At 53.1% G+C, this 26884-nt stretch overlaps 1 protein-coding gene across 6 annotated transcripts; it reads right to left on the reverse strand.

The window, feature by feature from the left end:
* Positions 1-251: 251 nt before the first annotated feature.
* Positions 252-25873, reverse strand: Plxnb2 (plexin B2). Of its 6 annotated transcripts, none has more exons than XM_051189613.1 (39): positions 25721-25873; positions 16158-16207; positions 15630-15676; positions 11470-12562; positions 11133-11315; positions 10920-11048; positions 10428-10528; positions 10225-10351; positions 9903-10056; positions 9066-9180; positions 8867-8975; positions 8682-8783; positions 8328-8420; positions 7980-8061; positions 7753-7913; positions 7517-7665; positions 7317-7425; positions 7057-7193; positions 6774-6944; positions 6322-6451; positions 5973-6200; positions 5707-5883; positions 5468-5607; positions 5272-5372; positions 4876-5105; positions 4571-4752; positions 4272-4338; positions 3981-4127; positions 3489-3645; positions 3286-3386; positions 3116-3200; positions 2815-2969; positions 2563-2723; positions 2340-2487; positions 1894-1958; positions 1706-1781; positions 1204-1278; positions 959-1088; positions 252-877 (listed from the first exon to the last, which is right to left on the reverse strand). In XM_051189613.1, the coding sequence occupies exons 4-38, from the start codon at positions 12547-12549 to the stop codon at positions 984-986; spliced, it is 5532 nt and encodes a 1843-aa protein (XP_051045570.1). In that variant the 5' UTR covers positions 12550-12562; positions 15630-15676; positions 16158-16207; positions 25721-25873; the 3' UTR covers positions 252-877; positions 959-983. The 6 variants fall into 6 exon arrangements, with proteins under 6 accessions (XP_051045570.1, XP_051045568.1, XP_051045569.1 ...); XM_051189611.1 differs by having other exon boundaries at positions 252-880; XM_051189612.1 differs by lacking the exon at positions 25721-25873 and adding an exon at positions 18947-19250 and having other exon boundaries at positions 252-880.
* Positions 25874-26884: the final 1011 nt, after the last annotated feature.

Raw genomic sequence — 26884 nt, forward strand, 5'->3', positions numbered from 1 at the left:
GATGGCAAGAAGCAAGTCCCACAGAAACAAGTGTGGGAGTACAAGGTTAGGATAAGGAGAATACCCCTCCTACCCTTGTCATGTGGAAAGCCCAGTGGGAAGAAGTCAGGAGAGGGTGTGTAAACTGAAGGCTGCTGAAGCCCAAGATACTAGAGCTAGCCTAATCCCTGTGTCCACAAAGACCCCCTGATTGGGTGTCCAGAAAAAAACACCGAGAGCAGCTCAAGCCCAAGGAGAAACTCAGCCAACCAGAGAGTGAAAAAGACAACTGTATTGGATTTACAATCAAGATTTACAAAAAGGGGTGGGTGGTCCTGGTAGAGATGCTGCTCCAGCATTCCCAGATCCAGGCAGGGCCTCCAGGACAGCCTGTTTGACAGCTGAGACCAGGACCTCAGTTTTCTGGGTCCCTCTAGCCACCTGGGCCCCGACGTCTGACGTCCAGCTTGACCTTAGAGGTGGAGCCAGTGATGGCCCTCAAAGTCCACCTGGAGCGCCTGCGTCCCATGGGGAGGCTCAGGTGAGGTCAGGAAGGCATTGTACCGCTTTTTCTTTTTCTTCCATCTGGCAGACAGATATAGTCCCGGAACTGGCCATGGGAGCTACAGACCAAACCCAGAGTATCTGAGGAGGCTAGGCTGCTGGTGCATGGGAAGGGGAGGCCAAGGCTCCATTGCCCCCAGTGGCCCAGTGCGGCTTTGTAAGGCACATTTGCGAATTACTCAGGAGACAACACAGAGAACACCCGATGCTGGTGCCATTGGAAGGAGCTGGTGCTGACTCGGGCGCCCCGGGCAGTATTGCTCAGGAGAAAGACGCTACAAGTCTACAGGAGGTGGGCCCACTATACCCACTCCAGACACCTTGGGTGCATCCTCTACTGGAGAGAGAGAAGAACTCAGCTACAGCCAGTACAATCTCATGCCAAGAGGCTGCGCAATGCCATGGTACCACACACCTGCATCCTGAGGCAGCACTGATGGTCAGAGGTCTGTAACCTTGTTCTCAAGCGCAGCAGCAATTTGCTGCAGGCGGAAGGCCAATTGCATCTTTTGAGCTGCAGGGTCCTCCTCCAAAGCATTGATGATCTGGTAAGGAAGGGGCAGGGATCGAGATGGACACAGAAGACACCTGTCAGATCACAGGTTGGGGGTAGATGGAGGCAGGCTATTCTGAGTTTCACCACAGGGACCCAGGACATACCTCATCATAGTACTTTTGTGTGTACTGGTAGAGCTGGTGCAATGCCACAAGTGTGTTCAAAGAGTCCGTGTGTGCCTGGGGATGACAGTATTACCCAGTATGAGAAGGGGCTATGAGAGCCCCAAGACCAGTCCCACAGAACAGCAGGCTGAATTGTGTTGGCTGCCTGGCAACCTCACAGATACACCAATAAAGGACTACACCCTGGTAAGGCCACATGCAAAGCCCATGCACATGGAAGCAGCTGCTCAGCCACAGCCAGTATAGCAGGTATGTCAGGGCTCTGAGCCACTCACTGCCTACACATTAGCTTCTACACACACATTTGTTCACCTCTTCTAGAACTCCGCTACCCTCAATGCAGGTTGTCTGACCAACATGCCCACTTGGCTATCCTCTGTTTCTCTCATCATAGTAGTTTCAACCTGTGTTGCAGTTCAGTGTCTGGCTCAGCAGTGGGCAGCAGAGAGCCCTTGCGCTTGTGGAGCTCGGTGACTCTTACCCGGGAAATCTCTGCCAAGTGTGTGTTCATGTCTTGGTCGCTGACCTGCACCATCTGTCGGATGCCCTTATAATAGCTGCAGAAGAAGGGTTATGGATGGAGGCATGAGGTCTCAGGGAATAAAGGGTGCCAGACCCTGGGGTCTTTTAGGGATCCCCAGTCATTCCCCAGCCCTCCTCATCACTCACTCCTCCACCATCTTCTTGTAGGTAGAGATCTCCTTTGCATACAGCAGCTTGTTGCTGGGAGAGTCCTGTGGAAGACAAGAGCCTTGACACTGACACGCAGCTATTCAGTCCTCACAAAGTAGTAACAAGGCCCCCCCGCTCAGACTCTGAAAGCACTGGAGCCTGAGGTTGGGTAATGAGTAAGAAGGGACAGAAGTCCCATGGAAGGTAAAGGAAGGGAGGTGATCATCTTCAAGGCAGCCCTGAAGCTTTGGTCACCTTCCACCTGCTTGTGTCCCAAACTTTAACCCAAAACATACAAACCCATGTTAAGACAAGCTTATGACATAATCCAAACTCACCCCATGTCAGTCACAGCTTCCTCCCTAGGGGCACTGTCCAGACTAAATCCTCCATCCTCCCAGCCAGTTGACCCAACTTACGACCTGAAAGCAAGCCCTACTTACACGGCTCAGCTTGTGCTCTGTGCGAGTACAGGCATCCATGAAGGTCTGTGCAATAACTGACAGGGAGGCATCTACCACTTCGTGGACATGAACATCAAAGATGAAATGAGGGTTCTTCAGGATGTTCACCCAGAACCGAAGTGGTAAACTGTAGCAGATGGACAGGGAGTGAGGGGCTATCCTGGGCTATGGCAGGGGGCAGAGACTGAGGGCAGGGCCTCACCTATTGGTTTTCCAGATATGGATGGTATCCTCGTCCCGGATGTCATGCTTCTCTGCCTGCTCATCCAAGAAATCAAAGAAATACTTGACTGCGGGTGGCACTGCATTCCCAGGAGCCAGCACACTTTGGAAAAAGTTATCCACAAACTGCTGCAGTGTGCCCTGTAGAGAAGAGTGGCTGGGTGTGACCTCCTGGGGTGCAGCCCCAGGCACCAGTGTGTGGGAGTGTGTACCTGTGCATGAGTGTTATTACCTTGACTGAGAGCAGCCGTGTCAGGTAGATTTCTGTGATAGCCTTGGTCCGCTCTTTCTCCTTCATACTTCCACGCTTGGACTTGCCTTCATCTACCTCATCTGTTGGCCGTACCAAGTGCCACACACGGTTTTCCTCTTCCAGAAGGGCATGGCCTGTGGGGAGCAGGGAGCTGAGGGACCCAACTGGCCTGAAGCTTGGTAGGTAGGATCCTAGAGTCCACTAGGTGGCAGCAAAAGGAGGATTTGGTCTTCATAGACCTTTACGGACTAGAAGGACAAGAAAGACAGCATAGACTCACGTTCCCCAGGAAGGTCCTGTTGGCTGTCCTCTGGTTGCTGGGAGACTCCCACCTTAGACAGGATAAGGGTGGCTCCATCCCGGACCTGTGGAATAGAGTCATAAAGGAAGGCTATGTTTCTACTATGGAACCCAGTACTAGTCCTCTGCCTGGGGTACCTCAACACTCACATTGTAGTGCATAAGTGTGTTGATTCGTTTCCATCGGCCTTCCCGCTGAGAGGTAAGGTCCAAGTCTGACAGAATCTGGGCTGTGGACCCAGGACGCCATTCTGCAGAAGGACATAAAGCTCAGTTTCTGGAACCCAGGGCTGCATGGCTCCCCACTCCCAGTAGAGCTGGACATGTGGGCCTCATGAACAGGTAGCACTCACCTAGGACCACACTGTCAGGCTTGGGCCAGCAAGAGCAGGGCTGTGTACGGTACACCTGATCGATGATCTTCTCTTTGACCTGAGATATGGTGTCACAGTTGAGGACCTTGACTGGGATGGCCTCAATTCCTTCATCCTGAATGATCACGCTCACCGTCTGCCAGGGAACACAGGATAAGAAGTACTTACTGTCTGATGCTGGGTGTTGGTGGTGCATTCCTTTAATCCCAGCACTTGGGAGACAGAGGCAGGCGAATGTCTGTGAGTTCGAGGCCAGCCTGGTCTACAGAGCGAGTGCCAGGACAGTCAGGGCTACAAAGAGAAACCCTGTCTCAAAAAACCAAAAATAAAAAAAGCAGGACTGGCTAAGGGAGGGAGGATCCTTGTAACCACACCTTTGCACCAGAGAGATCTAACCCAATCCATGCTGAGTTCGGATATGGGGTCCAAGCTCCTGGCTCAGCTTCCCCTCTAAAGCTCTGGGGGACTCACCAGAGGTGCATACTCGACATCATCCCCAAGTAGTCCTGTGTCGTTTAGGGTGTACTTGGCCTTCTTCTGCACAGCATCCACTGGCCCCTTTTCCACCTGGTGTTTGATGGCCTTGAAGAGCTTGTACAGGGGCTCACCTGCGCTATCCTGGAGCAAGAGGTCTGTATAAGTGGGAGGCACGGGACTTACATGCATGGTGGGGCTGGACCTCCTCCCAGGCACTCAGACAAGCATCTGTCGGGAGGGATGGTACCAATTCACCCACCCCTGACCCTAAGGGTTGAAGCTTACCTTGAGGTACTGATACAGACAGATAGACATCCAGTTGGACAGCATCCTCTCCACCACTGTCTCAGACCTGAGGGTACAGAGAGGCCTCATATTCCCAAGGCCCAACTGGCTCCAGGACCCCACCCACAATACACATGTGAGCAGAAAGGCAGTGTGCTGTAGAGGGGCATAACTATCCAGAATGGCTATGGAGCAGCTCAGACCAAGGGCAGTATAGAATGGGATCTGGCTTCCTGTCTGTCCAAATAAGTCCCACCCTGCCCCACCTGTCATTCACATGGGCTCTGTCACCCACAAACCTGCGAAGCATCAGCTTGGGGTTCTTGGCCACCACATACTGCTCCATGAGTTCCAGGAAGAGTGTACGCATGATGTCAGTGTAGTACTCCAGCTTCCCATGCAGGGCCACAGTCAGCAGTGACGCGAAGTAGACCTTGGCACGAGCCGAGAACTCTCGTTGATTCTCTAGGGTGTGGATGAACTGCGGGGCAGCAGGAAAGAGGACACCTGAGCACCTGTGCTACGGCTGCCCCTATCCTGACTCTCCGAGCCCCGCCATGCCTCTCCCTCACCCTTCCCCACACCCCTCCACCACCCCGCTCACATTGATGAGAAAGGATTTGCTATTAAGCAGGTTAGAGAACTGGTAGAGGGCCTGCTCCACAATAGGCCGCCGTGACTCAGGAATGTCTAGCTTGCCAGTGATCATGACATCCTTGTCACCATCCTTGGAGGGCAGGAAGAAGACGCGGTCAGTGTAGGTCTTATAGTCCAGCGTGGGGATGCCTGCCTCATGCACATCATTTGTCTGGTCTTCCATCTCGATCATCAGGTCTGAGAAAGCAATGGAAAGCCAGAGTGAGGCATCCCTGGCCACCTACTCCTGCTATGCTTACCCATACCCTCCTGCAGTCTCTAGTCCCAAGAGTGGCCTAAAAGATCCAGAGATTTTAACAAGGGCAGCCAGTAGATCCACCTGCCAGGTAGAGGCAACCCCCACCTGTGAATTCCTTCTTGCAGCGGTCACGCACACTCTCCTCCAAGCCTTCCAGCTGGGATTTAATCTTCTCATACTCACGCTCAGCCTGCTGGCTCTTCCTCCTGCAGAGCATAGAGCATCTCTCAGTCAGCTGCTGGGGTCAGAAGGGCTGGTGCAGCAGGGATGAGGGGACTGTTACCTGGGCAGGAGGACTCACCAGTAGCAGTAGACGGATACAGCAATGATAAACACCATGGGCACCATGACCAGAGGCAGGATGAGACTAAGCGGCACGTCACTCACACGTGTGTCATACTCCACCCGGCCTAGCACCCACTCTCGAGAGCCAAACTTCACCTGTGTGGAAGCTAGGGCTCAGCGCAGGCAGGTGGAGACAGCGGTGGCTTCTCCTGAGAGGGTCCCCTGGCCCTCCACAGCCCTCCCGCTCTCACGCACAATGAACTCAGGCAGGTTGTGTGTTGTGTCTCGCTTCTGCCGCCGCTTGGGTGGGGGCTGCACCTCTGGGGGCTCACAGTACAGGTCAGTCTCAGTCAGGGTCTTCATAATGCAACGCTCAGCACCCACAAATGCCTCAGCCTCCTCCAGCGTCATGGCCTTGTTCAGATTGGTTCCCTGCAGGGGGTCGGGTGGCAGAGGCCAGAATGATCAGCAAGACTCCCTCCCTACCCTGTACTGGGTTCCCATGCTGCAAGTCTCCTTACCCGGGCATGGATGAGCTTGTTGACCTGTTTCTTGACACCACCTGTGAAGTTCTCAAAGGTGGGATCTGCTACATACTCAAAGGCACCAGCTTCAGTCCTGAGCAGGGCACGATGACCATCCATCTGTATCAGTGCAGTGAGGTTGTAAGCCTCAGGTTCTTCAGGGACAGCAGGCGACAAGAAGACGACCTTGGTGTCATTGTAGAACACGTATTCAGTGCCCGTGACCTGTGGAATGGGTCCAAAAACTTCAGGCCACTTGATGAAGACCTTGCCCCTACTGGTCTCCAGTTGTTCATGTTCCCATTAGAACTGAACCCTCAGCCCACGACAGGACTGCAGGACTGACCGTCATGGGCTCCAGGGGTCCAGCCTCCCGCCGCCTCCGCCAGGACCTCAAGGGCTCAGCAATGACAACCATGGCGAACTTTTGGATGAGGCTAAAGCCCTGGCCTGTAACACTGATGCTCCGGCCACCACTGGGGATTAGGGAGAGGCAATGCTTGATGAGTTCAGCTAGACAATGGGGATGCTCAGCCAGCTTCCAGGTTCAACTCTACCAGCTCATACCCCAGGTAGGAAGTGGTACGGTAATAATGAGATGGGTCAGAGGCAGGGGAAATGGGAGAATTGGCCCTTTCTGACTCTGCCACCTGGGTTCTGAGGAGGAAGCCCATTAGGGTGCAGTGGGGTTTTCCAGGAGATCCTTCTCCTGCCCTGCCCAGCCCAGTTCTGCCACATTCCTCAGGTCAGCAGGCGGGGCGGGGAAGACACACTAGCCAGGAAGGGGAGAGGCCACACCTGACAAAGCTTCTCAGTGGTTCAAAGGCTCGCAACACTGGGTTCTCACAGTAGGTGAAGGAGACACCAGAGCTGGGCACTCGGGAGCCCCCATAGGAGATTTCTAGTTCCATCTGGCCTGGAGCCAACTGTGGACCCGTGACGCACTGCAGCTGTGCTCCAAACTTAGTCCTAGAGTGGGAGGTGCTTGTCAGCAGATCGGGCCACTTCCACTGCCCCCTCCATAGCAGCCTTCCCACCCTTCCAAGGCCAGACAGGCTCAGCTCTCATGGGCAACACATACACTTCACAAAGGACATCATTGAGTGTCACCCGAACATCCTCCTTGGAGCCTGTGTCCAGGTGAGTGCCATTGATGGTCAATGTGGTACCACCTGCCTGTGGCCCCTGTCGTGGCTCCACACTGAGAGGCTGGGGTTGCTGAGAGCAACACACATAGTTAGTGCCAAGGACTCGGGATTACTGGATGGTGACTACTGTGAGAAGCCAAGTGCTATGGGGTCGGTGGTAAAGGCTGGACTCACAGCTTGGTCAGGCACTTACTTGATAAGTGAACTGGACATGTGGTGGCGAATGGCCGAGCTTTCCATTAACATCCACCTCAATATCTCCTGTGAAAGGCATCTCTGCAGCCTCAATTACACACACAATTCTGTCGATAGACAGAACCCAGTCAGCTCTTTACTTACCACTGCAGCATCTGCAAAGTTTCTGGGAGCTCAGGCTGTGGGCAGTCCACTCACCGGGTAGATACAGAGTACCATTTTGGTTCAAAGGCACAGTTTTGGCCAGCCACAGTGATCTTCTTGACATCATCTGCTGTGACACCCAAATTGGACCCATGGATAGTGACGCGGATGCCCCCACCCAGTGGGCCTGTCTCAGGCTGGATCTGAAATTGGCAGAGCCCGGTAAATGAATGGCTTGGGAAGATGAAGATGTGGAGATGGGGTAGAGTTCAAGATGTGAAAAAACTCACCCTGGTAATGACTGGTGGTGGGCACTCTGAAGTAACATTGCGGCACAGGGCCTCATACACACACTTGTTCTGCCCACGGCACCACACACACCTGTAGGCAGGATCGGCAGCTAGACACAGGCTACAGTCACTTCGGCCAAAGGAGCAGTTGTAGAGAGTCACTGTGGACGAGAATGTAGTTAGTGGTCGTTCTGGTCCCTACCCTGCCTTCCCCAGATCCCACCTACCTTGTAGCTTGCTGTCAATCTTCTTGTCAAAGGACTTAACATATAGGCGAAGAGGCAGCGTCTCATTAGCATCATGGGATAGCTGCATGGGACACACAGGGGCAAACTGTATTACCTGCCCCTCTGATAACCCGAAAGCCACAAGAATCCCTCTACTGCCAAAGGTCAGTGAAGTCTGCCAGGAAGACATCACACAGACATACCCTGAGAACATGAGTATGTTCAAGGACACAGGCAGAGATGCCTGGAGACCACAAGGCACAGGACAGGAGGGACAAGACCCTGGCTAGGCTCCAGGCCTGGAGATAACCCCCCCTCTCTAGCCCTGAGACCAGTAGTAGTTAGTACCTTTGGGGTCTTAAAAGAGAAGGCCCCTGACTCCTGAATAGTCACAGTTGCTTTGAACTTCAACAGGTCATTGCCCACATACAGGGAAGATACCTAAAGAGAGTACAGTCAGCATCCTCTAGGCAATCTGGCTAACCATCCTGCCCCAAAGAGGCATAGAATCTGTGTCTTCAAAAGCTCCCAGAGAACCCCACCAACTAGTCTGCCCCATGTTCGGTAGCTCTGAAGACTTGCCTCCCTCTCCTAACTGCTCCCAGTGCTGAGTGGAGACCCAGAGACCCCCAACTTCGGGAGGATGACTCTTAAGCAAGCCTCCACCACCACCAGCTAGGCTTTACCCGAGGCATTCTCTACCTTCCCAATGTCCAAGTTCTTGCCCTGGAAGGTCACTTCTGTCTCATGGTTCATGGGGATAACCGAAGGGCTAGGATCCAGGAACTGGGGGCAATTGTCCTCCTGGGAGAGAGCAAAGCTGATAAGATAGAGGTCTCCTAAGACCTGTGGTCCTAACCACAGTCATATCTGAGTGGCTAGCTCACCATGTGGGCACGTATGATTCCATCCTCTGGGTTGGGTGAGGCCTCCCGACACTCATGATACAGCAGGTCCCATTGGCACATCCAGCGGTTGCTAGCACAAGAGATGCACCTGGCGAGAGGGTCATAAGGGTGTGAGGGGCTTGGAGTATGAGGAACCTAGGGGTGGGGTGGAAGGCCTCAAAAGGCAGCCAGGACTTACGGCAGGTTCTCCATCAGGCTCATAGCCTCTCTGCAGTCATAGAAAGGATACTGGTGGGATGTGAGGAAGACCCTGCCACGTTTGAAGAGGAGCTGGATGCTCACAGCCACATGGTCTGCAGAATGGGAACAGAGTCTGGTGTAGCTAGAGAAGAAGGGTGGAGCTGGGCTTCCCCAGATGCCAGCTGAAAGCAGGTCTGTGTTGGGGCCATAGGCTACAACCCAGTCTGTAGCTTCAGCTGGCCCTGCATGTTCAGGTGGCCTGCTGATGCTGTCAAATCTGGTCTCAGCTCCCAGGGCTAGGCTCATCTTTCTCCCCTGAGCTTGGCTGCTCTCCTACTTTCTCTCTGTGTTCCTGCAAGTGCTGAGGGCAGTGGCTCCTCAGAGTCTGGGTGGGAGGGCCTCCCAGGTCCCTGCCCATATCACACTGTGGTCTCATGGCCTTGCCACCCCCAACACTCATGGGACAGACAGATATAGCACCTGTCTTAGCCCAGAATGAGGCCTTCAGATTCAGGAGACAGCACCAGCTGCCTCGGGCTGGACACAGTGGTAAGAGTGATGGACATCTGTGCAAATAATTTGTGGGAGATCTTGATCTTGGTCTCCCCAGAACAGTGCACTCAGCCTTCAGACGAAGAACAAAGAATTCTCAAAATTGGGATTTTTTTCCCCCTCTCCCAATAATAATAATAAACTGCACCCAGGATTGGATCATACGTGGTGCTTAATAAAGTAAAATGTGAGAGTGTGAGAGTAAGTAAGGGTACAGGAAAAGCTGTGTGCGGGGAAAAAGGAAGCTGTGTAGGTCCAGGGACTAAAGGATATGAGATCTCACCTTGGCCTGGTGGTGTGCTAGGGATGCTGCTTGGGGGATCACAGATGATGGCATCCCCCTCAATCTGGGCAGAACGTTCTGATGGTTCACCAAAGAGGCATAACAACTCATCCTCCTGAGTCAGGGTGGGTAAGGGGCTGACAGACAGCCGAACCTGCAGAAGACAATTCCTAGAATGTGCTTCTGTGTCTTGGATGTTCATGTGGTTCTGGGTCCAAGGAAACTTGTTGTTTCCTTGCTTCTCTGATAGCTCCCATCCAGCAGCTGTGTAAGGAGAGCCCTGCCCAGCCTTCTACACAACTACCAGCCACCTGTTGAATACCTGTCCTGGAGCCCGCCGGCTCATATTCTGTGGATTAGCATCTGTGATGGCCACACACGATTTGTCCCGGCTCCACAGCCAATGGCCAGCTTCCTCAGCCCGTGGGCACTCCGCCCTCCTGGTGCATCTAAAAGGACAGAGAATAACCTCAGACCCAGTACTCTATGGCCTCCAGGCCATAGGGGCAAGGACAAACTTCTCACCGTCCCTCGACGACACACCAGCCACAGTAGGGATCTTGGGAGTCACGACATTGAGCACAGGTTTGGTAGCTCAGACATTCTTGCACTGGGAGCCGGAACACCTAGAGGTGAGATAGCAGGGCTATGGAGCAACATGACTTAGAGACACAGGGCCCTACCTCAGACACCAGACTCTCCTGGGACTACTAACAAGGAATCTCCTGGGCCAGCTGGATTCATAACCACCTGTAAGCTTAGGGCAAGATCAGAAAGGGAAACCTTGTTAGGAAAGGGAAGATTGGAGATTATAGCTCAGTGAAAAAGCACTTGCCTTGCATGCATAAGACCCTAGTTCTAATTTTTGGTGCTCAAAATAAAATGTCTGAAGATAACAATGGTGCTATGAAGACTCAGAGAAATGAGCCCAGACTCTGTCCAACTGTCCAAGGCAAGGCCCAGCATATCCTCTAGGCCTATTTCAAAATGTCCTTCTAAGGCCATCTTTAGGCTGACCTTATCATGGGTCATAGCATACAGACTGGACAGGTTTCCAGACAGTGCCAGGTCCTGCTTGATTTTCTTGTTGATGTCTACCAGAATTGAGCCATACTCTGCAGAAGTACCATCTGGGGCAAGATACACCTGTGAACACCAAGGCAATCCATGAGAACAGGGGACATCATGCCTAACTGGCCGCTCTAGAAACCTCTCTACTGGGGGCAGTACCTTAAGGATCCGGCCATCTGAGGTACCCAGGAAGGCGACAATATGGCCATTCTCAGCAGTTACCGTTACTGCTGTCAGATTCAGGCCCCCACGATACAGAATGGCTGTGGTGATGAGTCCATCACGACTGCCCAGTGGATAGGGCAGATGCTCCGAGCCACACGGGAAACTCCCGCTGGCACCCTGTGGATCACAGCATCAGGACAGGGCCTTGTCTCCTAGGCTTTTCCCTACCAGGGCTCCAAGCTATAGGAGTCAGACCCTATCCTCCACAACACAAATATACTCTGACACTGAAAAAGGGAAACATACACCTATGAACAGGCAAGACACGTACTAGCACATGGCCACCACAATGGATGACTCCGTGGAAGGGCTTGTAGAAGAAGTTATCACGGCCTGTGTCTTGGCTAGTTGTGTAGCAGGTATTACGGCTGGCTTCCATCTTGGCATTGACTTCATCTAGTGTGAAAACACAGAGGCCTGCACCAGGCCCCCCACTGCTCCGGCCATCTCTGCTGAAGACAGCATAGAGTACCCTGCCAGCACCCGGTGTGGCTACAGATGCCGCTAGGCAAGTGCCAAAGAAAGAAGTGTCTTGGGGGTCACTGGGATCCCGACACTGCAGGTCCATCTCTACATAGGAGTAGTAGGAGGGATCATCTTTACACATGCGTGCCAGGAGTGTACGGTTCCTGGCAGGGTTCTTGTCTTGCTGGTTGAAGATGAAGAAAACATAGAGGCCATCTTCAAAGGCTGCAATGAACTGCTGAGTGTTGGTGGACAGGTAGCCAGCCTTGAAGGTCGTATGGTCTGAGTAGGCCTCAAAGGCCTCCCGGCCCTCAGCCCTGTCCAGAAGGCGGGTGCTCACAATGATGCCGTTGTCATGTGGCCCATTGCCTTTGCCCACAAACAGCACACGCTCACCATCGGGGCGTGTGGAGCTCACCAGCCCTACTGTGGCCACTCTCTCGTCATTGCTGGCTACAAAGGACTTCTCTCCGCTGCCATCCTCATAGAAGAGGCGCACTGAGATATTTCTCATGGCACGCAAAGCACAGATGCCCTTGAAAAGGCTGCCACACTCGACCAGGCGTTTCCCAGGTGGGTCAAGCAGCAGCAGCTGGTTGACGTTGTCAGTGAGCACTGCTTCATGGCACTGGCTAGCCTCAATGGGTGGTGTGCACTTCTTGTTATCCATGGCAGGGCCTGTGACCACATGCTGCTGGAGATGCAGGTCAGCACTCAGCTGGTAGAGCGCGTTCACTGCCCCAACATATACAATACCCGAGGCCTCATCCACAACCAGGTGGTTCAGCTCTGTGTCACTGCGGAAACTCTCCAGCTTGCGGGACCGTAGGCTCAACCCTAGGCCCACCAGACCCAGGAAGGTCAGGGCCCAGAGTGACAGAGCCATTGCCCCCAGAACTCTGTGGGGAGAGACAGTAAGGGTCACATAAGCCCAGGCCTTTCCTCATTCAGACCCTGCCCTGAATATCCAGAATACAGGTCATAGAAGGACATAATTCCCTGAAGGAACACCCAAAGGAAAGATCTGGGAAGACTCCTAGCTATTCATATTCCTCTCCTGAAGCTACAGGTAAGTTGGGCATTGGTAGTGCATGCCTTTAATCCCAGCACTTGGGAGGGATCTCTGAATTCGAGGCCAGCCTGGTCTACAGAGCTAGTTCCAGGCTCCAAAACAATACAGAGAAACCCTGTCTCAAACAAACAAACAAACAAAAAACAAAATAAAAAAAAGGAAGAAGTAGCAGCTACAGGTGGTCTCTGAGGTACACACCCCAGACTTGTGGACATGTAGACTCCTACTACTTGAGACCAAGGCTGCAACTAAAGGCCATGCACATGACCAGGTAAGCATGGTTGCCTACTTATGTCCAGTCCCAGAGCTCCTTGCCTCAGGATGGCCCTAACTCCATTCAGAGCTCTCCATTTGCTGCCTAGTATTTAATCCACTAGTTCAGAGGGTTTTGTGTGTGTGTGTGTGTGTGTGTGTGTGTGTGTGTGTGTGTGTGTGTGTTTGAGTGTCTTGTGTGATTGTCTCTCTGTGTGTGTGTGAGTGTGTCTGGGTGTATCTGTGTGTCTGTATGGTGACATTGAGTGCATGTACCCTCTAGGATCCTGGGACAAGCGTCCACTTGGAGGAAAATCTAGGGTCTCATAAGTGGACCCTATAGATACTCAGCTTTGTCTCCTAGATGCCTGAAAACACCCTCAACTCCAAGACCTACCGAGTATGCCTGAAACAGTATGATTGCCCCTGGGGCACAATGGCAAGGATGCTCATCTAATACCCCCTATTTAAGACCATTCCAGGAGTAGACTTAAGAGCACTGACTGCTCTTCCAGAGGACCCAAGTTCAATTGCCAGCTCTGACATGGCACCTTATAACATCTGTAACTCTAGTCCCAGTGAGTCTGTTTTGTTGTTGTTGAGATAGGGTTTCTCTGTGTAATAGTGGCTGTCCTGGAACTCGATTTATAGACTAGGCTAACCTCAAACTCACTAAGATTCACCTGCCTCTGTCTCCAAAGTGTTGAGATTGAATTGGTGTATACCACTACCTGGCTTACCACCCTTTCTTTGTACTCCACAGGTACCAGGCACACAGGTGATACACAGACATAAACACCAACTAAACACCCATACACATAAATTAAATTTAAGACTACTTTAAATATCACTTCTTACACATCTTATTCCCCATAAAAAAAATTAAAATTTAAACAAAATGATTCTAGGTCACACTCCCCAGGCTCTGTAACTTTCCAGTTACAGATGAAGAAACAATTACTAAGAGGAAGTAACTTGCCTAAAGGCAGCTTGGATGAGGTGGGCGGGGTCAGGAGGTTGACCTACCTTCTGCCACTCTCTCTCTGAGAATCCCCAACTCTGATACCCCTCTTCTCCAAGAGGACCCTGCTCTGCCTGCTGCCAAAAACATCTGCCACTGAACTGTGGGTGAAGCCGAGTATACTAGAATGAGGTTGTGGCTTTTCTCCCGAGTGCTGCAGCTCTGCCAGCTGTCCTCCGTTTCTATTCTGTACCCCTCATAAGCCTCCTCAGACCTAGAAGGTGTAACCCACTGAAGGAGAAGCATGTGTCTGATGCAAAGTGTGCTGCAAGAAGCAAAGTGCAAGGGCAACCCCCAGACCTCATTAAGAGACCAGGTTAGGGAGAAGTCAGTGCTTTAGTCATAGACAGGAAGACTTCACACACCCTTCAAGACCTCGACTTAGACTGTGCCCAGCCCAGCCCAAGGCTTGGCTCAGAACCTGGAGCCGCATCCAGACTCCAGCCCCATGGGGACAGTCCTGTGGTTCACTAACCAATCTCCATTTCTCCATGCAAGTCCATTCGCTCCCCACAGGCCACCACACCAAGGCCGGATTGCTAGGGCCTGCTTGTTTGGGCTTATAGATGTAGCTCACCAGCTCTAACTCACCAAATCGCTGCAGCTTGTCGGCTCCCAGGAGCAGAGAATGAATGGAATGTTCCCAGCCAGGAGGGGTGGAAGGGGGTGAGGCGTGGGCGTGGGAGGAGCTATGTCTCAGCACAGCTGAAACTTAACCAGCCATCCTCTCTTTAAATGCCGTTGTGCCAGCCTCCACCCCTGACCTCCACTGGTAAGCTCAAGGCTTGAACCCAGAGCTAACTAGCTAGGAAACCCCTCTACTCTTACTCTGGACCCATAATAGCACCTTCTCCAACTGCCCTCCATGGGTCTCCCTAGGAGACCTGCCAGGTGGGCTTCCCTCCATTAATCTCAGGCAGGCAACTGGCCACCTCCTCCCTACACTTGGAGCTCACACTCTGGAAGCTCACACACAGGGCAGGTAGGGTAGGTGGAGGAAAACTTTCCCAGACATCTGGACACCAGTAACTAGACCGAGCCCCAGGCCCACACACCTGAGGGAAAGCCTGATTATAAAACTGGACCAGAAGGCTGGGGTATAGCTCAATGGCTGAACACTTGCCTAGCAAGTTTTGGCCTCCATCTTCAGCTCTCCTACACACCCAGAAACCAAGGTAGTGGGATAAGGAAGCTCCAGTACCAGTGTCTTCTGGGTGATAAAAAGGACCTGGATTGTATTCTATAGGTGGCAGCTCCCTTCTACTTCCTGGACAAACAAAGCCTTGAGTGACCTGCCAGGCCAGGCCCAGGGGCAAAGAGCACCTGACCTGACTCTGCTCTGGCAGTGCAAGCTGGAGACACCAGGCACAGCCAGCTAAAGCTTTCTGCCACTGATGTTCCTGGAATGGGAGGGCAAGTGCAGGAACTTCCTGTTTTGGATTAAATCCAGGACCCCTGTTTGCCTGGCTGGTGGGGATTTCCTCAGGGGTACCAGTTAGTTTCCCTCCTCCTGAAGTTTGGAGGTACAATTCCAAGAAGTCACATATACAGAGGTACAGCACTTTTGTGATTTTCAGCACTTTTGGGGTTATTTCACTCACTCACTCACTCACTCACTCACCAAGGCTCCAGTGGTCTCAGTCTCTGTTTTAGGCTGGCATCAGGACTCTGTAGGAGAGATAGATAGCAGTCACCCTGGGTGGCTCTCCTGACCCCACCTATCTCTATCTTCTCACTCTCAGTAAGACCCTCCTATAGACACCCCCTGGCATCTAGCCCAGCTTCTAAAGCAAGCACATTCACCTGCTCATTGCAAGTCATGCTACTTTCTCTTCTGCTCAGAAGCAGGCAGCTTCTTTTCACTGTAAGTCTACGGTATTATCTGCTCTTTAAAACTACCTACATAACCAGGTGGTGATGGCACATGCCTTTAATCCCAGCACTCAGGGATTAAGGGCAGAGGCAGGTGGATCTCTCAGTTGGGGCTAGCCTGGTCTACAAAAGTGAGTTCCAGGACAGCCATGGCTATACAGAGAAAGCCAGTCTTGGAAAAAAAAAACAAAAACAAAAGCAAAAAAAACCCCTAAAACACTATGCATAACTGCTTTCTGAAAAACAGGCATACCAACAACAGGACAATTCTACTTACTAGCTTCCTGATCTTGGGCAAGTTAACGTTTCTGTGCCTCATTTCCCCATCTGCAAAATGGACACAGTAATAGTAAATTAACCCAAGGCATTGTAAGGATTAAATGAATTCATTCATGAAAAGCTTGAGTATTAGTTACACTGTAGCACTCAGAAGCTCTCCCAACTGTATTCCTTCTCCTAGAAGCAGTCCTTGTAGGCCCAGATGGAAGTAAAGACCAAGAGCACTTAACAGGTTTGTTAGAGGGAACAACCTGGCAACTGACCCAGCTGCCAGCCAGAGGATACTCCAGGGAAAATGCATGGCAAAAGGTCTACCCCAATGTACCAAGATCCCACATCACCCAATTCTACCAACATGCTAGCTCCTGGGTTCTCAGAGCCCTCAACCCAACCTGAAAACTGTGGGGAACTTTAGGGTCAAGAAGGAAGGTACACCCAGCCATACTTCAGACACTACAAGCCTGCCCTTAGCCTTGCTGGCTCAACTGGCTACACTTCTAGGTCCAGTTCACCTCTAACTCTATAAGGCTCTCCCATTGCCCTGTGCAGCAGTTTTCCATGGTTCCCCTAACCCATGCCCTCAGATAGCTGGGCCTGGACCCTGCTCCAAGTAATCCATCATGTCCTACAGTGCAATGTCCTCGGCTCCTAACCTGGTCAAGAGGTTGCATGGGGCAGAGGACATCTTTTTGCCCCCAATACTCAACAGTCTTTGTGACCTGAGCCAACAGGCTGCTCTTCTGACACAGCAGCCAAATCACAGGACAGTGTCAGCCCCATGAGAATTCTGGGACCCAGCAGACGACTGCAGCTAGCAGAAGCCTTGTACCACTGCTGAATGTGGGCATGCCACCTGCAGCCTCTGTGACTGGGGACAGCTCTAGCTTTCTCTGGCCTGTCCCTCAGCTTCCTCTTGCTCTAGAATTCTCACAGCAGACCATCTAGGTTCCAGTTCTCCACTTGGGTGTGTGTGTATGTAGGGGGAGGGGTGTCTCCTGAAGGCAAGGCCAAAGGAGGATGACTTATTCTAAGCAACTGTCATATACACTTCAGAAGGATCTGATGAGGCACCCACTGACCAATCAGGGCCCACCCCTCTGACGTCACTGAAGGCAGGCCAGTTACCTCCTCCTCTATCAGGACCCAAGCTAACATTTTTTAAGACATAAAAATGCTATCCCTATTACCTTCTAGGTCTCTAAGCCTGGTCTGATGCTCCCAACAAGTCACCCCTGTCTCTCAGGATTGGCCCCTCCCCAAGAGCCCAGACAAAGAACTCTGCCTCAGGACTGTAGGACTTCAAGAGCATTACTCTCGTTCAAATCTAGCACTGCCTCTTTCTGGCAGATTTACATGGACTATTTACAAAGGCGCTCTGTGCAGTTTCCCCATATGTAGGTTGGGTATAATAATAATACCCACTTCAGAGAGCTGGACTCTCCAGCAACCTGACAAGTCACTCATCCTCTATGATCTTCACCAAGGAGCTCTCTGTGGGCCAGGTCTGACCCAGGGATGAGGCTTGGGGTGGAATACACCAGTGGGAATACAGCGTTGAAGGGTGAGAGCACAGGAGGCCACTGCCAGCTCCCAGGTCTGGAACTTAACAGCCTCTACCAAGCCAGAATTCTGAGGGTGAGCACATCCTGGACTGTCTGGGAAGCAACAGAAGCCCCTCCTCAGCTGGATGCTGACACTTCCCTATTCGGGTTCCTCTTCTCCAGGACTGTCTTGATGCCAGTTCCATGGCGCCGGGTGGGGGGTGGGGACGAGACCGACAGGACACAACCAGTTGAGTTCCTTAATTCTAGAACAGCTTCGCAGGGCAAGGTTGAATAGAGTTCGTTATTATAGTGAGTGGCTTTTCAAGGCTCAAATCAAATCAACGTTGTGGAAGTGTGTCCCAACAGGAGAGCAGAGCTTGGATCTCCCCCCAGGGACCAAGACAGCAAACCAGAGACACCAGGGACTGGCAAGGAATTGGGAAAGAGTCCCACTAAAACCATGATTCTAACAAGTACGGTGGGAACTGCACCATCCCCAGAACAGGGCAGGGTCGCCTAAACAGCGGACCACATTCCAGGGGCGCAGGGCTACAAGAGAATCCGAAGCTGCCCCTCCCCCGCCGCAGCTGGCAGCCATGAGGCGGGGCGTCCGCTCTCGGAAAGCGACGAAAATCTGCAATTAGCTGCGAGCGTTAAACAAATCAGGAGAGACAAAACAGGCCACGGCGCCCGCAAATCCAAGCCTACGCTGTTTTCAAAACAAGCCTGAGGGAGGGGCTGCGACAAGGGTCTGTGCGGAGCTCGACACCTCTCGGGGCACCGCAGCCACAGACGCGGTGTCGCACACGGAACCGACAACTGAATTGCGTAGAAGACCCCGAGGGGAACGCGGTCTGTGCCCGAGTACCTGGCTCCACCCACCTGACAACCTGGTCAGAGTACAGTCCAGGAGGCTGGGTCGATTCCCGCACTCCGGAGCCAGCTCTGGCCTCGTTCCTTTATAGACAGGCCCAGGTGTCAGGGCCCCTCCCCCAGCGCCGTTTCCGCCAGACTCCTCCGGGATCACAAGACGGTTACCTGGGAACTGCACTGGAGGCGGACCCCAGACGTGGGCGAGGACCGGCGGCCGAAGCGCCTTGCAGGGACATGGCCACGCCCACGTTCCTAAAACCCAGGGGTCAAGCCCTCCCGCTCTAGTCAGGATCGCTTCCACATTTTGGCCCCTCACCCCAGCGAACACCTAGATGAAACACGTGGACTGCGCTTTTGGCGCGAGGCTTACCAGGTCGGGGAAACTCACAAGGCGATGGGCAGGTGCGAGCCCAACCTCGGGTGACAATGGCATCGCAGGCAACCTTCAAAAGCCAAGAGCCATATCCTTGCGGTGCTAATCTGGTGTCAAAAACAGCCGAAAGCAGAACCGGCCATTACCTCCCTAAGTCCTCTTCAAGCCTTGGAAAGGAAAGCAACGCGCGGCTCCGCCCCGCTGTTTGTAGCTCCGCCCCTGCTCAGGGTCAGTTCCAGGGCTCGGCCCCTTAACCAGGGGTCAGCTAACCAAGCACGACCTTGCCTTCTTTCAGCAGCTTCAAGCCAGACCATGGGGATATCCGCTCAAACGCCTCACGAGAAAAGCCAGCCCTAAGGAAACTGTGCCACCTGACCTGGAGTAGGGGTGGGGCTCCAGGGAAAGGCAGATATGCTAACCTGAGTTAGGGCTCGGATCCTCTCACAGGGCTCAGAGTAAGGAGACCTCCCAAGCAGAGGATATCTGCGGCCTTTCCTCATAAATCCAAACCCCTGGATTAGGTTCCATCTTTAGGTCCACCTATGCCCCCACCATTACAGGCTCCAGGCCAGTCCAGCCAGATTGTCCACTCACTTTCTCCCCCTGCGTGCATCCAACCAAGCCATTTCGCTGTTTGAGGCTTAATCGCCCAGAATCTCCACTATTGGCCCTGGCCCTCAGGTGCCTCAAGAACTAACCTGTCAAAACCCAAGGGCTTCCTCAGGCCTCCTCTTCCTTCCCTTCAGAGACAGCTGCAGCCTCAGTATATTGTGGGGAATTTAGAGTGGGTTCCCCACACTGCCAACCATTGAGCTGACTGGCTTCCCAGGACCAACTTTCCTCCATCCTTTGGTTTAAAGTCCCAGCCACCAAAGTGTCTTGTCTGGGCATGGGAGATCCACTCTAGGATCTCCTAGCTCCAGCATTCCCCTCTTTACATTTCCACACAGCCAAGGTTCTGCAGTGGGTTACCCTCTGTGGACCTATTGTGCTCCTGGAGGCTCTCCAAACTCAGCAAACTGATTCCCATTACCACCACCACCACCATCTGCTCACCGGGACTGGGGGAGGCTCCTATGGAAACTAGAGGCCCCTGTGCTACTGGTCAAGATGCTTACCTTATACCTTTCTATTCACTTTTCTCCACTCCTGTTCCACGTACACCTCTTCTCCCCTTTCCCAGATTACCCAGATGCTGGCTGGATGCTGCTAGCCAGGGCAGCCCGAAACTCACGGAAGGCTGCAGTATGCTTAGAACCAGTTCCTCAGAGTCCCTCCCAGGATTCAGGAGGGGTGGGGGTTGGGGGTGCGATTCAGTGGCATGGGGGCGGATGGGTGAGGGCCTGAGCGAAGAGCAGACAAGGCCTGTAATCTCCCTGTCAGCCTGTCAGTGTCTCATCGGTCACCCTAGCCCCTCCTCCCCCATCATTGTTGAACCCTACAATTAGCTTAGGGCACCTTGCCAAACCTGGGTGCCAGCCACCACTCACACATGTACAGGCACACACATGTCCATGATTTTGCCAGAGTCTTGCCAGCAGGAAGATCTTGCCCCAACACCTAGAATCAATTCCCAGGCATGACCTAAGGAGCTTTGAGAATGGGGGATATACATAGGTCCCCACACTGGGTCATCCCAGGATGCTCTAAGAGAGGTGTTGGAGCTGGGAAGGCAGGGGTTGGCCTTGAGGAAGGAAGCTCCTCATTGGTAATTCTCCCATCCATATTAAGCCAGGAGCCTGGAAGGCACATGGCACTTTAAGGAGTGCTGGAACGAGTTTGAGGGTGAGATAGTTAGCAGGGCTCCATGTCCAAGTGACACAATAGGGCAAGCACTCAAAGCTTAGGAGGAACAGAGACCTGGGATTTTCCAATGAGGAAATGCCCAGCTTGGAGTGGGAGGGTGATACTAGATGTACATAGGGTTGGGAATTTGGAACCCCTATCCCAGTTCTTTTCTTCGTTTGGTGAGAAGCATGAACCAGGCCTCTCTGGAGTCTTCTTTAAGTCTACATGGTACACCTGGAAGAGGTGAAGACATGTGTTCCAGGGAGCACTCCTAGTCAAGGGAGGGGCTTGCCTAGATCCCTCCTCCTCCTGAGACAGGTTTGTGGCAGAGGCATCCCAGGGTAATATTCCAAATCAGGCCTGATGTTAATGTAGAGGTAAGGAGGCTGATGAACCTTCTGCTTCTGAGGCCGGTCTAGGGAACTATTTCGGAGGTTGGAATAGTTGAGTGGGTCATTCTAGAGCCCTTTCCCTTCTGTCACTCACTCCTTGTCCCTAGCAGCTTTCCTTCTTGCTGGGCAGGGAAGAAGTGCCCCAGTATCCAGTGCATGATGGTGAGGCAGAGTGTGATTCACAGCAGGGTTCTTCTGTGTCCCAGGGTATCTGCTATCTTCCACAAAGAGAGCAGAAAGCCCTCAGCCTCTAAACCACACAAATGCCACTTGGCTCCTCCCAAGACAGACCCACACTCTTGTGTTGGAGCTGTTTTAAAACCCAGCACTTGCCTAGCTTAAAAAAAAAAAAAAAAAAAAAAAAAAAAGAGAGAGAGTTAGGGCTCTTGAGGATGGAGTGAGAGTCAGAGGGCCATGTATCAAACACAGAACACCCTCTTAACTACAGTCACCTATGCTGCCTACAGCATATCCTACTGTTGAGACTTCTGCACATGATGTGGAACCAAAGGAAATAGTGTTCTTTCCTCTGAAAAGGTTTTAATAGGTTCCTAATGTATCTATCCCCCAGGTACATACCTACATTTGGCATAAACCCACCACCAGTTCTACAGGTGGAACAATGCAGGACCCAGGTGGTATGCTGTCTCAGAAGCCACAGATCAGAGCAGCCCCAAGGAAAAAGAGCTCAATCCCTGTACATAGCCAACACTCTTACACAGTCTCTGAAGGGCTCCCAAGAACTGTCTTGACACAGGTAATCATCTGAAAGACCAATATTAATGCTTTTTTCTCTCTTTTTCACCCTGCCCACCCTCCATGGGAACTAATGAACAGCTGACCCAGAGGGACCCCTGCCTCCAAGTACCTGGTCAAGACAGGACATGCCCCAGGCCAGGCTGCTGGGTTGATGGCAGAGCTGGAATTAGAACTAAAAGGGGGACTACTCCATCCCCCTTCCTCTCCTTAAGGCCTGGAGGCAGGACCTTGCTGACACCAGAATGGGGAACTTCTGGGTTTCATGGACCTCAGGGAGCTGAGGAAGAGGGTGTGGGCACCAAGCCCAGCCCTGCCCCCCAGGCAGTGTCCCAATCCGGTTGAGCCCATTCTGTGTGTAGTCCTCTGGGACCCCAGGCAGCTCAGGTGTGAACTCAGCAGTCCATGGGGACACCCCAGGGAAGTCTGCCAGCCATGAGAGAGGCAAGGAGCCAGGCTGGGGGAGGGGACACTGGGCTGCAGAGGCGGGATCAGAGAGTGACAAAAGACAGGAAATAGGGCTACCAGCTCCAAGTCTGGACCAGCTTGGGATCTTCCCGGGGGCAAGATTGTCCCTGTGAGGTGGTTCAGATCTGCTCCAAGGGGGGTTCACCACCCTTGACCACCTGGGAGATAAATCCAATCACGGTTACAGGTTGATGAACTTCAGAGTAAGGAGGGCCCCTCTAGAGTTGGGGTACAGGAAGGATACCAGAAGCCTTTCCTATCCTTTCACATGCTCTAATGGGGTAGAAGGGTCAGAGGCAGCACCTGTAGTCAGAGAGTTCAGGACAGGGCAGAGTCCTTGCTATGTCAACAGAGAAGAGCAGGAGGCTCACACAGCTGGGGGTAGGGAGCAGAAGCTGCCTGGGGATGTGAAACCATGGATAGGATGAAAGAGGAGTCATGTGAGGTCTGGAAAGAGAAAGAGCTGGGGCAGCTGCCCCTGATACCCTATTTTGAACCCCACAACACACACACACACACACACACACACACACACACACACACACTTCAGCCCTTCCCAGACTATAATTAGTCAGAACCCAGCTCCACCCCACCCACAACCCCACCCTAAACACAAACAGCCATTAGCCCTAGGGGAGGGGCTCTACCCAGCCCCTACCCCTATCTAATCACCCAATGGCTTGGCACAGAAAGGCAGTGAGGCTAAAAGAGGCAGCCTCAACCTCATCCACAGGTTCTTCAGGGCCTTGACCACTGGGCCTTGGTTAGGGTTCTAACCAACTTACCTTCTTTCCCTCACCAAGCCAGTTATTTTACAAAAGGCCCTCAACAGTGACAAAAAGCTTACTCCCTGAATAACAAGATCAAGGCAGGAAACAGGAAGCAAGAGGGACAGCAGTCGTCTGACATAAGCAAGCCTGGCTGCAGGGTGACAGTCCTATGTGGCAGAGAGGTATGCAAGAGATAGGCCACAAGAAGATCCTTCCACCAGTGACCCTTGCCTACCTCCAACATCCCTGAGGAACCATTAGCACTAATCATCAGGGGAGGGACCAGGCAGTGGACAGGACATGGGATGTATGTTCTAGAATAGCTAGAGGTCTGGTAGGGGGGACATGTGCCATATGGATGCCTCCGTAGGCTGTCAGCCCAGCTCAATCCAATCCCTTCCAATTCAATCTCTTCTGCTCCACTAGCAGGGGCTAAGGCCAAGTCCCTGGGCTTCCTGCCCTTGGGCATCAGCTGCTGGCTCTACTTCCCAATGTGGTCTCCAGGCAGGCTCCTGGGCAGTCATTCACAAGCCCCAGGAGCCAACTCAGGAACATCCCAATGGCTTCTTGAAGGGACCTTTATCTGCTCACCTGTGGGATGTCCTGACTAGTATCACATCCCAATGGGGGGGGGAAGGGGGGAGGCGGTACAGTCCCTCTGTGAACAGCTGGTCAGTGAGAAGACAGAAAGGTAGCCTGAGGTTTCTCCAGGAAGACCCTGGAATGTGCTTCCTGATCTAAGTCATTGCCAGGAGTGGACCCTTCTAAGGTATCCTTAAACATGGTTTTAGGGAGTGAACCAGGTCTTCCACGTGGGTCTGAAGTACTTACTGCCCCACGGGCTCTCTCAGAGGAGCTTGGGCACATTCCAAGCTGGGCAGGGCCTACAAAGGAGCCGACCTTGAGGACCTTCTCCAACCCAAGGTGACACATGCCCTCCTACTCCGCCTCTGACTGGTCTGAGCTGAGCAGCCATGGGAGGTGGTAGAGCTGCCTGGACTTGCCAGCCCCGCCCTCTTGGGGTTCTGAACCCCGCCCTCCTGGGGTTCTCAACCCAGCCCACAGTCCGGAAGTGGGTCCCTTCAGCCTCCCCTTCTGCTTCAACCTCCTCTTTGGGTAGCTGGAATCGCTGGACTCGGCTGGATAATCCAAAATAATTCCTCCTTGGCAGGCAGCCCGTGGGGGAAGGGGGGACTCACATTCCAAACTCTTGTTTTCTAAGTAACTTCCCTGAGTTCCTGGGGCTAGGAACCTCTGGTCAGTCTTCAGGCTTCCCCAGTTCCTTGGAAGGGTGTGAGACTAGGTACCCTAGGCTCCGTAGTCTACCTACTTCTTTCTGTCTTCTCTAGCAATTTGGACACAACACAATAAGGTTTGGCACATTCCACAAAACACCTCACATGCTCGCCCTACTTTCATAGGAACTTCACCTCCTGACCAAAAAGCAAGAACTCTTCCCACTGGCAGTCCAACTTTCTAATTGCATTCCCTATGTACCAGGGTAGCATCCTGGTGTGGGATCAGGCTGACAACTCCCACCTTGAAGGTGTGTGTGGGCAGTCGGAGGAGTTCAGCTTTAAAGCCAACAATACAGACCAAAGATAGACATTAGAAGGGGCATTCCCCAAGGCAAATGAGAGCTCTGAGAGCCTCCGTTCTTCAGAACATTACACTGTCTTTGGGCCTGGCTTAAGCTCCAGTTCTGACCATCACCTCCATGGTGGCCACTGCCCACCTCTCTTCCTTTCCTCTCCAAAAGAGCTAGAAAAAGGAGTTAAGTGACATGACCAGAAACTCTGGAATTCTTAAACTCAGAAACCCACAGTCAGGGAGACACTACCCATCCACAAACAACTCTGCCACGCAGCCTGACCCTCAGAGGAACAGTATGGGCACATACATGCATGAGAGCTCCCTGCAGAAGGTATATTGAAGTAAAGGGCTAGACTGTGAAAGCACCCTCCAAGTTCTAAGCCTTCTGTCCTAGGTTTCTCTCCAAATACCACACCAACGAACTACACGAGAAGCTGCTGAGACCTTGCCGGGAGACGTGGGGCCTCACCAGGTACTACTGGGTATTGGTTCTCTGTTCCTTGTTCCCTGTCCCGGAAGGTGTGGGGACTACTGTGGTTGTGCACCCCTACAAAAAAAAAAAAAAAAAAGAAACAAGCAGAATCAGGTTCTGCGCTGGCTTAGCTTGAGAACTGGGCCTGGAGGTCCGGCACAACAGGGATGACTCGCTCTGGTCCATAGATTCGGCGGCTAAGAGGTAGGGGCGCCGGCCGTGAGGGAGGGTTTGGAACTACACCGGATAAAGTGCAGTTCCATTGGATCACTGGGACCCGGCCTGCCAGACCAGTCTCCCAACATCCCGGCGCAGAGGGCCTCGTCGACAACCGGTGGGGCAGGAGCAGCCAGGCCCAGCCGGTTGGACAGACAGACACAGGGGCAAAGACGCAGGCGCGGGTCGCCCACAGCGCAGCAGCACTGCCCTAGCACCCCCGCGTCCGGGTGCGCAAGCCGAGGCCGAGCGGCGTGGACTGTGAAGCCTGGGCCTGCGCGACGCCCCCCGCAGTTCCCGTCCCCAAGTGCGGTACCTGCTCCTCCGCAGCCGTCGCTCGATGGCGCCGGGGCCGCGCTCTGCGTTGCGCTCTGGCCCGCGCGGCTGCCATGGAGACCGGCCTTTGTGTGGCCGAGGAGGGGCCGGAGCGCGCGGGAGCCGCCAGCCCCGCCTCCGCCAGGGGAGAAGGAGGGCGGGGAGGACAGGGGCGGGAGAGAGGGAGGGACAAGAATAAGGGATGGAAGATAGCCTACGAAGGGAAGGAGGGGCGGCTGGCGTCCCTAGCGTACCCCGCGTTCTCCCCGACTCAGGGCCACTTAAGCGCACTGCTTTGCTTGGAGGTTCGCGCCCTGTAGTAATCCGCGCGCCCTGCCTACTGCAGTTGTGACCCCCACCCCCCACCACCCCGTCATCAGAGGAGTTCGCTGAGGCTAGGCACCACCCCGGGAGTGCTTCAGGCAGAACTGAATGGCGCACGCGGCCCGGCACTAGTGGGTGGCTTCAGCTGGGCCAGACCGAGGCCTTAAGTGTTCCTCTTTGAGATGGGCGGGGCACAAGGAACCTCACCACCAGATTGGCAACAGGGTGACCAAGCTCGTGTCGTTCCCGAGTGATTCTTTCTTCAGGATCTAACCGCTCAGTCTCCTGCGGAATAGCTGGAACTGTGCTCTCATTGCCCTCCTTCCTGGCCCCCTTGGCCCAGCCTTATCGACCCCCCAAGTCTTCATCTATAGTGTGGGGCAGAACCACTCCCTAGAGTTCCTACTACTTTCTCATTTCCAAGTCACCCATGCTGTGGTCCCATGGATTTGTAACCAGCGATGATCCCACTGTTGCAGAACAGGGTTTGGGCCTAGTCTGCTTATCTCCGCTCATGTCTACCCTAGAGTATCTATCTCCACCCAAATTTGTCCTCCTTGAAGACTACCTACTTCCTATTACCTCAGGCATCTCCTCCCCAACTTTGGGGATCCACCCAATTCTTAAGCCTTCCCCAGCCAAAAGACTTTACAAATCTAAGTATTTCGCAGTTATCTAAGCAAGACTGACTTGCCCCATCATCAAGTAGCCAGGCTTTGTTCTTATTACCTACTTCCCTTCACCAACAACCGCCCCCCCACACACACAAGGGACTCCAAAATATTCAGTGCTTTGCAGGACTGCAAACTTTGTAACAAAAAATTTAAGTATTGTACCACAA

This window comes from Phodopus roborovskii, unplaced genomic scaffold (genome assembly GCF_943737965.1).
Source record: "Phodopus roborovskii unplaced genomic scaffold, PHOROB, whole genome shotgun sequence".
In the NCBI taxonomy this organism is placed as follows: Eukaryota; Metazoa; Chordata; class Mammalia; order Rodentia; family Cricetidae; genus Phodopus; species Phodopus roborovskii.

Coding starts and splice junctions, on each gene's coding strand:
- Plxnb2 (XM_051189615.1), bottom strand. CDS start 12,549: ATGGCTCTGTCACTCTGGGCCCTGACCTTCCTGGGTCTGGTGGGCCTA. Junction 10,529..10,919: donor ATGCTATGACCCATGATAAG/GTCAGCCTAAAG, acceptor TCTCACCTCTAG/GTGTTCCGGCTCCCAGTGCA. Junction 8,421..8,681: donor AGAACTTGGACATTGGGAAG/GTAGAGAATGCC, acceptor TACTCTCTTTAG/GTATCTTCCCTGTATGTGGG.